Here is a 17,393-nt window from a genome sequence, read left to right as displayed (position 1 = left end):
GATATGATAATGCTCCTATTTGAAATTTAATTGAGCAGATATTTGAAATTAATCATGTGTTCTGCACTATGCAGAATCAGGATTTCTGTCAGAAGTGCAAGTTTACACAGAGCAAGGCTGTTTGTTGTGATGCCATGTGCATTTTTTTCCTGAACTGGATGTTAAGCCTGATGTTAAAGACATCCCAAGGGGCATTATTTTTCCGCATAAGTACATTTTACGCACTTAGCTCTTTTTCCCCCCCTAATCTCCCTTTTGCTAGGAGTGAGTTTTTGGCTTCTCTGCCCCTGCAGGGTAGCTCGCCCGGGCTGTGTCCTGGTTTGCTGAGGTCTCTCGGGTGCCGGGGCTGGCGCGGGGTCGGGGCCGGAGCGGGGCCGGGCCGGGGCGGCCGCGGCGCGGGGCAGGCCCCGGAGGGTTCATGCGCAATCGGGCCAATGGCACGGGGAAGTGCGATCTAATCGAGGCTTCCTTCCTTTTTGTAAGACCCAGAATGTGCCCGCTAGAAGAAGGCACGGACATCTTTTCCTGCGTTTTGGGAAGGCCAGGCGGGCTGTGCGTGCCTCGCTCGGAGCTCAGGTGTGCCGAGAGTGAAAGAACTCCGCGATTTCCAGGTGGGTGCTGCGCGCTCCTCCAGGTTTGTGCTGCTTAAAACCCAGGGCAGGAGCTGGAGCAGCACTCACCCCGACAGGAACAGGATGAGTGTCTGCTCAAGATAACATCGTGTAATTTATTGCAGGAAGGTTGTGCTAGTTTGGATTTTTAATTTTTTTAAATACGGAAAAATAAGTAGTAGCTTAGCTAAAAGAGCTTGCCTAGAGTTTTAGCTGTGAAAATGAAAGTGTTTGCATGAAGTGCAGTTAGTATTCAAGGTACATATATATATTCAAGGCAGAAGACTTGTGTATCATAACACCCACTTCTGCACTCTTCTGTTTACAAGTTTGTTATGTATCCTGGTAAACAACGTTTTAAAACAGTACATATAAATAAATAAATATGTATGTATATGTATGTGTATATATACATATACACATATATACTCATATATATATTTATGAATATAAAACTCTGCGTATACAAAGGTTTTTTTCAATGTAAACACACTTTTTCTTATGAAGTTATGTTAACTCTTATCCAAGAAAAAAGTTGTCATTTAAATGTTTGGCCTTTCTCAGATTCCTCATTTATTCTACTATAGATGCTCTTGTGATATATGCTCTTTTGTGATTTTCAGAAGACTGAGCAGTTATACATTAATTGGCTATTGTTCATGTTCAAAAAGCGGATCATAAGAAGGACTGAAGAACAGTAAGAACTTTCACTCCAAAAATAAGAGCTCCCATGATGCTTTCATTAAGAAGGATGACAACATCTGTACACTTACTTGTGCAAGCCAGCCAAAGGATAGGTTTCTGTTAGAGGAAAGTGGTTTGCACTTCCATTATTTCCAGTGAGGAAAGTAATTTCTTTTCTTTTTATAGCCTTGCAACTTGCCAGAAATCAATAAGTCTGCTGAAGGAGTTTCCTCACCTCTGTATCCAGCATTGCATAACTGTGTGGTAGACAAGAGAGGCAAAAAGATATGCAGCAACAACCCTCCTAAAACCTCCCATTGCTTAATATCTACTGCTTGGGCATTATATTCTTGTAAAACTGTATTGTTCTGTTATTTGGTTTTCACTTGTTGGCTGAACTGTGAGCAACACTTTGCTCATGCTAAGGGAACATGGCACCTTGGCAAAGTTGCTTGGATGTTCTCAGAACTTTTTCAACTTCTCGTGTAACACAGTGGTGTAACAGGCAAGTTTTGTTTGTTTGTTTAAGAAAACCCCAAGAAATCAAAGAACATCCTTAAATGTGGAGATATTTAAGCAGCAGAATGGCCAACATGGTCTATGTAGTAGGAGTATATTGTATTAAGCATTTTGTCAGTACATGGTAAAAGAGTGATCCCAGAAGAACAGATCTAAAATAGCACAGTATATCTAGAGTAAAAGAACAAATAGAAGGAGAATACTTCTGTATAATAATTAGAAAATTCAGGTCTCCTTCCATTGTCATAGTCAGTTGCTTTGTTTTCACAGTACAGAGACAAGTCTCTGGAGGGAACCTAAAACTGTGAAATATGATAAAAACTTTCTACTATTTTAGATATCACCCTATTTTGTGATAACCTACAGGTTATAATCACAACCTACAGACAAGATTTTGAGTCCTGAGAACAGTAAATTTTAGCTGTGTAAGAGAACCACGCAGCGGGTTAGACTAATTATCTCAAAGATTTTTAGTTCCTCTGAGCTCATACTTGCAAGCTTGAGGGCAAAATAGAAGGAGGAAGAAATCTGCCCACACTGAAGTTCATGATAAAATTCTCATAGGTAAGAACTGAGTTCCCCATCTAATCTTATTCAACATAACTTCTTATGGTTTTCTTATTTGATTTTAAGCTGACAGAAAAACATCCAAACACTTTAGGGACAGTTCTGTGCTATGTAGATATTTCTGTTTATTACTTTAGTTTTTATGAAGTTGCACTGATACAAGTTCACAGACAACATAGAATGAAAAATTAATTAATAGAATGAAAACAACAGAATTAATATTACAGGAAAATTGTCAAAGTGGATCCCCTAAAGGCGTGGTACTAAGAAATGTCATGGGGTTTGTAATCTTTCAGTGATAGCAAGCAATGGACCAAGATTCACACTGCGCAGCAGAAAGGGAACTGTTGGAAGCTGTAAGCAGAATTACTACTTCTTCTACCACAAGTCCATCTGATGAAGAAGAAAATCAGCCCAAAGCTGAACTTTCATGTCAAGTGAGAAAAGAAAACCCAGAAAAAGATGGCACACAAGGTTGATGCTATCCTTTAATTTTATTTTTCATCTAGCTGTTTATGGTGTTAATCCTTTGTATAAAAAACTTTGCTTATTTATTGCAGCAGTGGTTCAAAGCTGTACTGCCATACTCCACTGAAAAAAAGCCTTGAGCACACTTGTAGTAATAACGTAGCAAAAATCGATGCTCATCCTGGTGTGTACATACACACGCAGACGTTTCCTTTCAAATGCCTCATGCTAAAATGTATCACAGATTTAATTTACACACCAGGAATGAAACAGTGATCCCCAGATGGCTGGTCTTGGGAGTGCACTTTCTGTACATCACCAACCTGAGCTCCTTGGCAATATCAGCAAGGACACCAAACTGAGGCTAATCTCAAGCAGGCAGCTCTCCCTTGCCTTTAAAGAGGCAGCCCTGAACATTCACCATGCCTAAGATTACTCTCATCTGTTATTAAATAAAATGTTATGTATAACCTTAAATATATATAATCTCATCAAGATTTTAAATCTGGAAGGATGTCATAAAAACCACCTCTCCTAGGAAATAGATGCTTTGAGCCAAACCCCCAAGGCCTTGATAATTGAAACTGTATGGTCAAATGATTAAGAGCATGTAAAAGGGAGGCCACTGAAAGAGAACTGTGGTGCCTTTACAAGTCTATTTCTGCATCAAGCTGTTCTCCTACCCTTCCATTGTGCTCCTTCACCTCCATTGGCAGAGTGTTTGATACACTGCAGACTGACTTCAGCCGACTGCCTTGACAAGGACATCCTTGATTAGAAACTGGGACCAGTGTGCCCACCGAGATACAAATATTCCATTTCTCTTATCCACCTATCTAGCCTATATGGCACCTGACAAAATCTATTGTCAGTAGATTTCAAAGACAGAGAAATCACCTTTTTTAAATTCTACAGCAAATTCTCCTGTAAGCAAACTCTCCAATCAGCTACCCCATATTTTTTATATGTGTGCACACACACACACATATATATATATATGTGTGTGTGTGTGTGTGTGTGTGTGTGTGTGTGTGTGTGTGTGTATGTGACTGTGGGAAGAGAGAGAGGGGAAAGGAGGGAGTAATATATATATATATTTATATATATATAATATTATAGATTTTATATGTATATATATAACATATATATATAGCTGAACTGTGCCATCAGTTCAGCTACAAAAAAAAAAAAAAAAAAAGAGAATGTGGGAAATCCTCCTTCAGCTGAGCTGTTTATCCAGCTTTGAGGTTAGGATATTCATGTTTTCTCAGCTTTCTCCTATTACTGCACAAACCCCATATTTGAGTAGGGTCATCTTTGAATACATGTCTGAATTTGCAGCTGCATTGTATTATCTCATCCATTTAGCAACAAAGAAGCCTGGAGAAACATCTGACTCAAAAGACTCAGTCAGTGTTTCTTGGGGCTACTTCTGGGATGATGAAGAAAATCTCCTGCTCAGATTGTGCCCTAGGTTACAACCTTGACATACAATATTTCGTGGCAGTATGTTCTCTACAATTCTGTATTCTGCAGGTGATATCTTTTCTTTCAAAATTTCAGACCCTAATAGCTTTCCTCAAAGCATCTGTTCCTGTTTATTAGCAGTGAAATCACTTATTTTATCAGTCTTTAGGTCTTGCTGTTACAGCAACAGAAAATCTAGGCTGTCCTTTCACAACAAATACATTAGAATTTTCTTTCCAAATGCAAAGAATATAATATGAAATACTAAATATATTGTTTTTAGATTCCAGTGGAACCCTAAGTCCCAACTCTTCGATGACCACTAAGGAGCTTCAGGAATACTGGAGGAATGAAAAACGCCAGTGCAAACAAATCAAACTCCTTTTTGAAATCCCATCAACCAGAATTGTAGAGCACCACTTATCTAAATATGTGGTAAGCTAAGAAATGAATATGTAAGAAGGTCATTAATTTTTATTCACTCTGCAGGGGTCTGCACAGCGCACAGCAGGCCTCACTACATGAAAGCCTCAGCAAGGGCCACATTTTGCAAGCCAGGTTCACACTGAGTAGAACCTGTGCTCACTGATTGTATGGGCCTGCCTGGTGGAATCTGCATCTAAAAAAGCCCTCTGATAGTCAGTTCACAAAATCTGCTGCAGTGGAAATGTGTTATCAAATGAATTAGTATCTTGAGTATCCTAAAAACACAGAGTTTTGTCAACATTAAGGAAATTCACACAAATGTAAAAATATCTGTATATTTACACTTCCACTGAGCTAGCCAGCTGTAGCAGCAGCAGTGCATTTGTATAACTTCCACATCAGAGGTTTCTCTTAGCACAAGTGCAGAATTCTTTGATGTTGACAAAGTCTAAGACATCCTCCAGCTAGATCACTCGGGATTGTTCCCCTTCCCTACTTGGAGCTCCCTTAGGTGGCATATTTCTGTCATATTTTTAAGATGAAACATGAGTATGAGGAGTGAAAACAACCAAGTAGGTTGGATTTTTGTATCTTTTTCCCAATACTGACACTTAGCTTTTATTTCTGATTCTGCTTCTGGCCTTCAGAAGGACTGATCTAGACCGAGTGCCTTTTAGTACTCCTGTGAAATTCAGATTGGGATGATTTCCTTTTTTGCTACAGTCTGTGAGATCTGTAGATGAAAAATGCCAAGAATCAGCATTGCTGATACTGGGTGATCCAGTTTGGTAGAATTTGAAGCAAGTAAATGTTTTGGAGACTGTCCTTACATCCTGTTGCATGCTGGACACACCTACTTAGCTGCTGCTTTTCTTGCATACACCCCTGAATATTCAGCTTCTAAATAGCTAGAAATTGGTTTTGTGTAACTGCATGAAAGCAAGAGTATCATTCAGCATATGTTCAAATAAACTTAGTCATAAGTCACAAGCCTAGGCAAAAAGATTTACATTCCAACAAAACTGAGCCAATTTGAATGACAGTCTAATTAAGTGCTACTTCCTACCTTTTTCATGCAGACTCCACAAATAAAAAAGCAAGTACTTGTAAATTATTCACTTAGCTGCCCTTGATAAAATGATAGCTTAAAAAAATTGCTCTTATGATTGTTTTAGAATGCATCAGGCATATATACACTTTTCAGCAGGGAGCAGGACAAAGTATAGGAAAATGTCACAGTGCTTACAAATGAAAAGAGATCAGAGAAGTCAGCTCAAATTTAGAAACCTTTCAAGAAGTGCCTGTAAAGATCATTTATGAAGATTAAAAGAGAGAATTTCTCTTTAAGGAAAAACAAGGAAGAGAATCAGACAGGCATAGTGCGAGTACTGGTTTGCAGCCTTCCACAGCAGCAGAGAAAATAACTGGCGTGAGCAAAACCCCTCCAGCTCCTGTGTAAATTAGTGGGCGCAGGGTGAAGTTGGATGTTAACATGGTCATCATCCAAGAGGTTAACAGTCTGTGTCCTTAGCTGGTATCTGGTGACACAATTAAACTGGCCCCCATGGAGCTACCATGGTGTACACAGGTTAGAGATTGGCCCTTCCTCAGCATCACTGTGCTTGGATCAGAACCAGAGGAGATTATTTGGACCACACAGCACAGAATTTTGCAACTATTTGCCCAGTACCACATTTATTATGGTCTTTTTGGGGCTAGTGAGGAGCTGAGGAGGACGTGCTCTTGAGTACTGTTAAGTGGGGCAGCACAGCTGTTAGCTGCTAGTGAGGGGCTTTGGATAGCAGATTGCTGTAGAAATGTTACTTTTTTGTATTATTTAAATGTGAATTAAGTTTGAATACAGGACAATGACTTAGAGGAGACAAAAGTATTTGGAGTTGCTCCATCTTATTTTGGCGCACACCAGATATATTGCCAAATACTTCCTCTTCTTTCACAGCATTACTAACTCCCCAAATCCCTAGGAATGTCTTATACAAAGAGCATTTCTGAATATTATGACCAATGTAAAATAGATTACATTTAATATTAAGTCTGGAAAATCCATTCAGCTCACTGAAGATGATTGATTGCAGCAGCCATGGCTGTTATAAACAAAGTACAGCTACAGAAACGCTTTGTGAGTGTTTTCATGTGCTTCAGTCTGCTGCTAGTTTGCTTTCCCAGCACCTTGCAGGGCGGGATCTGTTAGTGCTCTCTTTATGTAAACTCACGTGCTAAGCCTAAGCCTGGTGACAGAAGTACAGAACAGCAGGAGGTGGGAATTTTTAGTTTGATGGCTGCAGATCTTTCAGGTCTACACTGAGCATGCACCATAATCCCAGGCAGTAACTGATTTAGCAGCGCTGCCATGGGAGTACACGAGATTACACACAGAAAATTGGTGCAGGAGTGTTTCAGCTGGAGGACTGAACAAGCACAAAATCTGCTTTGCAGACAAAATCTGACTGCACTGGGGCTAGCATGGTCCCTTCTCATGCTTATTTTTTCTCTTTGATTGTGTTTAGATGTATAAAATCATCATTTTGCAAACAGGGAGTTTTGACAGCAACAAGTCTGTAATTGAGCGGCGTTATTCAGATTTTGAGAAACTGCACAGAAATCTGCTGGAAGAATTTAGCGAAGAACTGGAAGATGTAACCTTTCCCAAGAAAACTCTAACAGGAAACTTCACAGAAGAGATAATCAATGAAAGAAAATTAGCCTTCAAGGACTACCTGAGACTCCTATATTCTATGAAATACATCAGAAGATCAAAAAAATTTATTGACTTCTTAACAAGGCCAGAGCTTCAGGAAGCCTATGGTTGCCTGCGGGGTGGCCAGTACACCAAAGCTTTGGAAATCCTTTTAGAAGTCATTGGGCTGCAGGAAAGGCTGACGAGAGGGAACCCTTTTGCAATTGTCCCTACTCTCTGTGCCATCGTGGTGTGCCACAAGGACCTGGAAAACCCAGCAAGTGCCTATGAATATGGAGAAAAAGCTCTGTCACGCCTTTGTGTGCATACCAGCCACAGGTATTATATGCCGCTGTTAGAAACAATGATCGCTCTGGCATATGAACTTGGCAAGGATTTTCTGTCTTTGCAAGAAAAACTGGAAGAATGGAAGACAAAGAAAGATCCCATCCGGGTTTTTACCCTGAAAGAGCTTGCAGTTCGGGAGTACGTACGGTGAACACAAGAAAAAATTAATGAAAGAGCAAACTCTTGAAAGGATGAGAACTGGAAATTACCTGATTGGGTTGCATAACATTGTATTGATAGGAAAAAAATTAAATATCCTCCATGTTCAAAGGGACATTAACATCTCTGTTGGAATATATAAACTCTACTGTACAGATAGGAGGAGTTCCCAAGGAGCACTTTAAGGTTTCTTGAAGGAAATGTGCAAGAAAATAATCATTTATGATTTGGTTATTTTGAACATAGCTTATTTTGTGTGAAAAGTCAGAATAAGAAAATACAATTAATAAAGCACTTGAATATCTGAAGAATCAGAGGCATTACTTGTTCATGTGGAAACAATCTCCTTTCAAGAAGAAAAATACCTTCTCATTAGATGCAAGCTGAAGGGTAATCCTCAGACACTGAATGTAGGTTTTTACTCCTCCAGCTGAGGCCTGGTCGAATGGCACTTTGCTGGTTCTGAGGATGATGGGGTTGGTCCTGTTCCCACTGAATTCAGCTGCTGTAGGCAGGAGGAGAGGGAAGGTTTACAATCACCTTGGGTGGGAGCAAAAAATACAAGTGATGGTCATTCCATCACAGATGAGGGAATACACTTCATCTCCCTTTTGGAACTAGCAGTTTTTTGACTTTCTGCAGTGAAGGCACATTCTTGTTTGCTTGCCTGCCTTGGTAATTTCCCTCCACTTTAAGGTCTCTCCCATACACTTATTTTAACAATCTGGTAAATTAATTCTCATAAATATTGTAATTGGGTTGTCATTATCTAGCATGGGTCATTATTCTTGGCTGAACATAGTCCACTGAGTACTTTCAGCCCTGTACTTCTGTTACAGATACTACCTGCACCACAATGACATTAGGACATAATTAGGAATAACTGTATTAATTTATCTCCCCAAGACATAAAAGATTCAGCTAATTGGAAGTGCACTGAAGCTGAAAAACTTTGTTAAGAATTGTTACAAGAAGGATATTTTGAAAAAAATACAGAATAATAGGACTGTCTAGGGTGGAAAGTTAATATTTTAAGTAGCTATTAACAGCTAGGCATTAAACACAAAATACATGGATTATTTGTTATTTGACAATTACTATTTTTTTGCTAGTTATACAGAAGTAATAGAATTAAGAGTAATTAATTAAAAGACTTAAGGGCTAATCTTCCCACAACATAGCAAATTGCAGGACAGTTAAAACGGATCAAAGGTAGCACCTTCTTAGAGGATGTGTGTATCAGTAACAAAGCAGTGAAGAAAAAAGCATGTCTGGGGTCTGCATCACACTCAGGCAGTTTCAGGTTCAGGCAGAAAGGAAGCATGGCCTTCACACTGCCATGTGAAGAAACAAAAGAATTGGAAAAAATTATTTCCTCCTTTTTGCCCTCTCCCATCCTTGTGGGCAGCATCCCAGGCACAGTTTTCTTGGATTCTCCTCCATTTTCTATGGGATGTCCATGAATATCTACCTGCCTCTTTAAAGGCATGTGAGAGCTGCCTGCTTGAGATTAGCCTCAGTTTGGTGTCCTTGCTGGTAGTTGCCAAGGAGTTCAGATTGGTGATGCACAGAAAGGGCACTCCCAAGTGCAGTCTTATTTTAGAATCGGGTGTTTTTTTCCTTATAAACTAGAGAAGTTACAAAATTATCTCAATATATTTACTTTTGTTGTAATGCAGTAGTGAGACAAGCTGGCTGATCAGCCCCACAGACAATCAGCCAATTCTGATTTCTTATCTGTAGAACCTCAGAGTGGTTGGACCTGCCAAAAAAGTTCTCCTTCCTTTTACACGCATTTCAACTTCCACATATTCTTTTTTAGTTGATTTTTACAGCAAAGTGAGTTACATGTTATTACATGTAACAGAAGTTACATGTTTTTAAACTGAAAGGGAATGGCACTCCTGCTCCCATACTGTCTTCCACTGGTAAGAAGTCTGCAAGGACCAGGTTCCTTCTGCCTGTACATGGCTTTATCTTCCACAGTCAAAAATCTGTAGGCAGGTAGGACAGATTTCCTGCAGGCAGGCAGACAAGATTAGCATCTCTCCCATTACCTTTGCAGCAATAAGCAGTGTTGCTGTATTGTCCTGGCCTTTCCATCAGATGTATAACAATGGAATGGATGCTCCACACCAGCCACCTCATCTTAGTTTTCCTCTGAAGAATGCTTTGAGAATGGCTCAAAAGAGAAATAGCTACCATTTTCATGCACATCTACCTGCCTTGCTTACCTGTGGCCTCCTTCCACCCCTGCTGAGAAGCCACTGGAGAAGCCATGGCTGAAATGTTTGTGCTGTCCCCAGAGCACACATCTCACCCCTCCAGGTGCCAGCTCAACGAAAGGGAAAAGGATCCATGAGATCTGCATCCGTGAGACTGTTTTGGAAGAAGAAAACTTTGTCACTGCAAGAGCATAATGTAAATTAACTAAACATGTGGTTCCTGCTTCCCCACATCCATTTTACTTCCACTCTTCCCTGCTGTACAGTATTTGCATGATAAAAGTATGTTTTATAAATAAATCCATTTCATCCTTTTCCTGGGTCCCCAAACAATGTGTCCTTTTTTACAAAATATTTCTTCAGTTTCATGAAATAGATAAAAGCAAACATTTGCTGGCTTTTGTCCCGTTTGCATCACTAACCTTCATCAGCCATTCTCTATACCTGGAAGATGGCTGGAGTCAGTCTCTAGCTGAAGATCTTGAGACCCAAGCTCTGCTCTTGGCAGTGTCCCAAGCCCACTGAGTGACTTTGATCAACTAATCAAATCCCAGATTTCTTTTGAATACCAATATTACTTTGTCTTCTTCTACAAAGCTATATTTTACTTATATTTTAGCAGTACATTCCAACGTATCATTTTCCCCATTTTACAGCTAGGGGAATTGTGGTACAAGTAAGAAAAGTGATTTTTCCCAAAGTCTAATGCAGAGGTCTGGAGACCATACAGACTGCCTGAAGAAATACTGAAGCACAACTGGCATCCCAGCTTTGCAAGAAAAGACGTGCCACAGTTGTGTGTTCTTAAGTACTTCTTGCATGAACAGCCACAACATGGCTTCACCTGTGCCTGCAGTCATACCCCTGAGACAACTGCCTGAGGTGTCAATCCAAGAGCAAACATTTCTGACTAATTAATATATTTGAAGAACTAACAAGTGGTTGAATAGCACAATATTTTGACCAGGACTTTATTAAAAAAAAACAAAAAAACAAAAAGAAGTCTTGCCTAAGAGATTCTTAGAATATATAAAAAACCTACAGACTTCAGTATCATTTTCCACAAGAAGGAACAGAAAAATATTTTCAGATACATTTTTTCCAGTTTTAAGTATTTCTTAGAACTTCAGAATTTCTTTCTAGTGCTCTTGTAGCCCAAACAAGAATCCCACAACCACTACAGATACACATCAGCAATCTGTTGCTATCCACTTTTCCCAACAACAGCACACAGCACATCAGAGCTTTGCAGTGTGATATTACTTTTCCAATTGCTATTGACATCTCTGAAGTATACCTACAACAGATACCAATCCAAGTACAAATTCACATTTAACTTTTTCCCAGGAAAAAAGGCTAAAAAAACCTGCTGTCCAACCAACATCTGCCTAGCACGTCTAACAAACCACAAGCTGCATACTAGTGAGAAAATAATTTAAATAAAATCTGGGCAGATCATCCCCAAGAGTCCATGGAGAGTTGCATCACAATCTATTGAGCTTTGCCCCATTTCCATATCAATTATTATATCATTTGGGGCATTAAGTAGATAATACTGTTTACACAACTTTCTAAAATAACTAAAGAAGCCCATGAGGATGCCTAGTTACTTATGAAACATATGCAGACAAGATGCTCTCTGTGCAATGCAGCATCTTGTTTACAGGGAATCCTGTGATCTTTATCACATACTTGTTATTAACTCCTGTTATCTGCTGCATCACTGGAGGATAATATTTGCTTTCCTGAATCTTAATAAGGCTAAATACATTTATTGAATTCAACAGATTTGTACAATCAGCATGGGAGTCGAGTTCAGGACACAAGATGAAATCTAGGTTTTGTGGCTGAGACAGCAGCTGAGCAAATCAAATCAAGAATGTTTATTTTTTTATTAGATCAAAGGCGGGAGCAAGATGTGTTGAAAAACCAAACACAGTTGTAATGGTGTAAAATACTGAATGTCAATTCCCATCTGGATGAGGTGAGAACCCCAAAGTACCAACTTATTTACATTCAGATCACATTACAACATATGTTCATCACACTTTGTGAATATATATATGTGCTCTGTAGATGCACAAGACACAAATTTTCATGTCAGACCAGTAAGAGCTGAGAGTAGCTACACTGAAATAAGTTATAATGTAGTTGAGAACAGAATAAGTTCTACTGTATGTATAAACAATCTCTATACTCAGTGGATGTGTGGATGGACAGATGGTTGAGGAGGGGAAAGAGCAAGCAAACTTGAATGTTTTGATGCTTAATAAATGCTTTCCAAGTGTTTAAGACATTTGGATCAAAGTTCACCTCATGATTTTATATACATATATATATATATATATATATATATATACATATATATATATGGAGAGAGAGTGCCAGTTTTAAACATACAACCTTCTTTTATTAGAAATAGGAATACATATGTAACTGTGATTATTCAGAAAAAATGCTGCAGAGAAATACACTGTATGATCTTCCATACACTAATCTCTCTAAGCTAGTGTAATTTAAATATTTTTCATTCCAGACAGTAGGAGACTCTGTGGTAACCGATAGGAAATATTTAAGAATTTTACTGAAAATGCGGGACTTAAATCCCACTGTTTTTCCGGGGTGGCAGTGATTGCCAAGGCTTTGCGTGCCCTGGCAGGGGCTGCGGTGCCACTAGATGGAGCCGCAGCATTTTCAGGAGCTCAGGACCCTGAGAGCTCAAAGGAATGGAGCAGAGAACTTTCTTTAATGACTTGAATTTTATATTAAAAAAAAAAATCTACTCTAAAGTCTAACATTTAAATTTTAATATGATTAAACTAAATATATATCTCTCAGCTCCATTGTGGGTTCAGACTGTAGCGCCTTGCTTTCCAGCTGTCCTTCAGGACAATTTACCACAGCCCTTTATCAGGCAGAGCTCTAGGAGCTGGCTGGAAAGCTGAAAGAGAAAATGTTCTTGCAGGCTTTTAGACCTGGTGAGTTCAAAGCCAGAATCACTGCAGCGTCTCAGTTCCTACAGTACCTTTTCCTTCTGATCAAAAGGAGCCAAGTAAAACTCACAACTCTTAAAAGAACTATCAAATAATGGGGGGAGGGAAGTAAAAATAAATGGGCCCATAATGCCTTCTGAATAGTGCTGGGGAAAGTTCAATGACTCCATTTGAAAGAGCTGCACTCCCAAGTATGAAAACGAGATCTGATTCTGTTTTGAGTCCAACTGCTATAAAATACATCTGTTAATTTATGTACAGGCAGAAATATACTGCAAACAGTATCCATAGGCATGTTTTGATATTGAGCATTGTCCTCTGGTTGATAACATGGAAGAGGAAGAAATGATGACTAAACCTGGACCACAGTTCCCAGTCATCTCCTTTATCTGTGCTTTAAGCTGCAAAACACAGAAATTTGGTTTTGGAAGCAGCCCCTGAGAAACACAACAGATCCAGCATGGGTCTGCAGTTCCTTGAGTTGTGGTAATGATTTTTATCAAGTTGCTGGGATGGCCTGGATTTGGAGACTGGCTTCTCCCCCCACTGACTGCCAGCTGCAGACCAGAGTTTGAAAGCAGCCTCCCCCTGCATCAAGATATTTTTTTTCCAAAAGGTTTCTGCAGAATCTGCTAGCTTTTAGAAACAGCATGAGGGAACTGGGCAGTCCAGAGGCAGTAAAAAGCAGGAAGACTTTGCCAAAGTCTTTGAAAGAATAGTCTCAGGAGGTGAAATCTTTGAAGGGGTGTCTGCCTTCTTTCTATTCAGTTTCTTCCAGAAATCATGGAAGGAAAAGAAAAAGAAAAAAAAAAAGATACAGTGCTTTTATAGTGCTTCATATGTTCAGAACATTTTATAAATACTGGGCAAGATTAATCCAGGCTTTAAATCTGCATAAACCTTGGCAGAGGGCTCTGGTGCCCATGAGATTATGAAGTCTGCCATGAAACTAAATTGTGATGATCAGAAAAGGACACTCAAAAAGGTGTAGCCAAGAAAAAAAAGTTTGTTATTTGTGAAACAAGAAGACAGAGAAAAAAAATCTAAGAAGAGAGAGAAAAAAAAATCTAAGAAGAGAAACAAATGGTTGGTCACTTGCAGTAGGGTGTAAGTTTTCATTCATGTCATCTCCTTTGGAGAGCAAAGAGTCATGCAGATCTTTATGGTAAAAACAGTACTCCAGAGAGACTGACAGGGAAAACTGGTTTTGGTTTATGCATTTAAACTTTTCTTATCCTAAGGAGATAGCAGTGAGAATACTTGGTTAAAAGTAAGCATAAACAACAGTGTTAATTATAGTCTTCACAAGCAGCAGTTAGCCAAACTAACTTATTCCTTGATTATTATGCTCCACGTTCATCTGAGTGGTCCACATAGCAACTGTAAGAGGCTTGATTTGTACTGCATCAGAATGTATTTTACACATACTTAGATTTGAAATGTATTTAAAATTATGATTTGTCCTGCTGTGCAGCAGCTTAATGATAACTGACCTAATTTGCCATATAAATCTTCTGTATAGGAAAGGAATTCATTTTCCTTTTGGAAGGCAGAGCACTCTGAAACAGCCTTTGTTTGCTGCTGCCACCCCAAGCCCCTTCAAAACCTAAGGTAAGAGGCAGAGGATGAGGGCAGAAGGAGATGCTTCATCTCATCTCAGCGTGTTTTCCCTGTGTTGGCCACTGATGCTCACAATAGGGGGGATGAGGGAGCAGTAAACACAGCAAAAGCATCGAGTGGAAAGTTGAGACAAAGCAGAATTCCACAGCTAACCACTGCCAGAGGAGCCATGTGCTAGAGCTGGGCAGATTAGGTGTCACTCCAGAGGTTCAGTCCTTCCCCGGGATGTATTTGTAGCTGCTATTTTGCATTTGTTTCACAGCTTCACTGTGTGGCTCCAGAGACCTCTCTGCTCCCTCCTCCATCCCATTCTCTCTGCCTCAGACACTGCAATTACCTTTGGAGCAAAATAGATTTACTAGCTATGGAAAGGTCTCTAAATCTAGAGCATTGACCATCTCTCCCCACCACTGCCTAATGTGACAATTGATTCACCAGAGCTACAGACAGGACTGGCTGCAGCAGGACAAGCTCCAGAGGTGCCCTCAACTTCCCAGCTGACCTGTGCTGTTGGTCTGTCCTCAGACCCAGATGGGATTTATTCACTGAACTATATAGTCTGAATGCATTCCCTCTCCACAATTTCTCTTCTTGTTTTGCTAAACTTCATTTCACAATAGCCCACACAGCCTTAGAAACCTAAAAACCTCAGCCTCTGAGCTTTTTTTCACACATACATGCTCCCTGCCCATCCTGCAGTACAGCTGAGCTGCACCCTGCAGTAGATGTTCAGCTACAGTCTGGGCAATAAAGTATTGAAAGCACATCTCTACAGAAAATGCAACTTGCTTGATCTATTAGCTGTGCTTACAAGAGCTTATGTCTCCTTGCACTGATGCATTTAAAAATCTGACTTTACATATTTTTTCATTCTTCCTTGTAACAAATGCCAGACTTCAAATGCTGTCTTTCCCAACAGTGCAGCTTTAAAATGTCTCTTCTTCACTGCCACTTAAGGTTTGTCCTGCCTGTTGAAGATGACCCTGAAACACCTGCACTGGTCCTGCAGTTGCCATGATTTGAGGTTGCTGCTGACAGCCTTGGTCTCACTGCTCAGAAAGCAGCAGGGACAAACCATGGAGGTGGAGTTCCACCAGTCTGACCTTCAGGACAGGCAGAGCTGTTACAAACATGCAGGACCATTATCAGTAAGAGCAGTGACTGATTCGTTTCCCATGGTGTTAGTCTAGACCACCAGCACCTATTTCGGGCGCCATCTCTCTTTATTTTGATGAATCTTCACAACCTACAGTTCTCTTCCATGTAGACACAATAGTGATGATCAAATTACTGCCTTAAAGAGACATTCTACTTATTGAAAAGGATCAAAGGAATTCTTGCAACAATAAAAGAGGTCATATGCTAGTCTGATTTTCATTAAGATCTCCAGGTCTAGCAAAAAAAAAAAAAAAAAAAGTAACTCTTCTCCTCCTTCCTCAGCATGTCACCCTGTCCCTCCTGACAGCTTCTGGCAACAATCTTCTTTTTTCAACCTGAGAAACCAATTGAAGTTTCCTTTATCTCCATACCCCTTGCTCTGCAAAAACATTTGTATCATTTTGGATCCATGAGTCATGTCCCTCAAAGCTATTTGTTTATTTCTCCCAGTGTCTTCCTTATGGATGACTGAGGCCATGTAATACAAAGAGCTGTGTGGCTTTCCCTTTCCTTATCAGAGAACAATGTGTACATAAAGGGAGATCTGATAACCCACCCATGTATTGCTTCACCTGCCACCTCCAGGTCATTCCCAGCACTCAGCAATTCATTCAGGCCAGCAGAGGCAGTGCAGTGCATTGCTGAGCTTGGAGAATCACACCCCAAGCAATACTTGAATTACTTCATCCTCTTTCTCTGGACCAAGAGAGAATTTGCCTGTTTTAACTTTGAACTGCATAAACCTCTGCATTCTCTTTACCAGTTGGTGGGGTTTTTTTAGTTGTTGTTTTGGGTTTTGGGTTGTTTTTTTTTTTTAATGAATCTTTCTGGAATTTATATGTAGTTCAGAGCTAATTTTAGCTTGATCAGAAAGTGCTCTGGGATGCTTGCACAAAAGGTGCTATAGAAATGCATTGCATTACACTGCATCCACACAGTTAAAAATTAGCTATGGTAGTAAAAAATGCTGCAGGGACAAGGCTGCCACAGAGTCCATGCTGAAAAAAAATGCCTAAAGAGTTGTGATCTCTGTATTTTCACAGGTTGAGAAGTCGACTTTCAAGGGCAATTTGAATCTGATGCTTTGAGATATGAGCTGACCACACTATAGAAATTGAGAAGGGATTTTTAATCAGTGGAAAACTGAGCTGCAGCCATACAGAAACACACCAGTGGATCTGGAGTACATAATGCTCATTAGCTCTGGGTAGGAAGGTAGATTCACTTGTCTTTGTTGTCAATACCCTGTTGGTAATGATGTAAGGCACAAGACAAGGACATCATTGTAGGTGAATCAATACTCAGAACCACTGAAAAAGTCTTATTTTCTCCACAGAATGAAGAAGCAGCAGCACTCTGAGGTCAGAGCTAGGCAGTCAGGTATACATGGATAATTGCAAGCATTGCAGTTCCTACATGCAGTCTTCACAAACATGCATTGATTCACTAC

The 17,393-nt window shown here is 39.8% G+C and overlaps 1 protein-coding gene across 1 annotated transcript; it reads left to right on the top strand.

Annotated features, from left to right (window-relative positions):
• Positions 1–434: 434 nt before the first annotated feature.
• Positions 435–10,590, top strand: SNX20 (sorting nexin 20). The gene is made up of 4 exons (XM_038148531.1): positions 435–611; positions 2,678–2,855; positions 4,600–4,751; positions 7,271–10,590. Exons 2-4 carry the CDS (start codon positions 2,690–2,692, stop codon positions 7,937–7,939), a joined length of 987 nt encoding a protein of 328 aa, XP_038004459.1. The 5' UTR covers positions 435–611; positions 2,678–2,689; the 3' UTR covers positions 7,940–10,590.
• Positions 10,591–17,393: the final 6,803 nt, after the last annotated feature.

The sequence above is a fragment of the Motacilla alba genome, chromosome 11, assembly GCF_015832195.1.
Source record: "Motacilla alba alba isolate MOTALB_02 chromosome 11, Motacilla_alba_V1.0_pri, whole genome shotgun sequence".
In the NCBI taxonomy this organism is placed as follows: Eukaryota; Metazoa; Chordata; class Aves; order Passeriformes; family Motacillidae; genus Motacilla; species Motacilla alba.
This window is presented reverse-complemented; position numbering and strand designations above follow the sequence as displayed.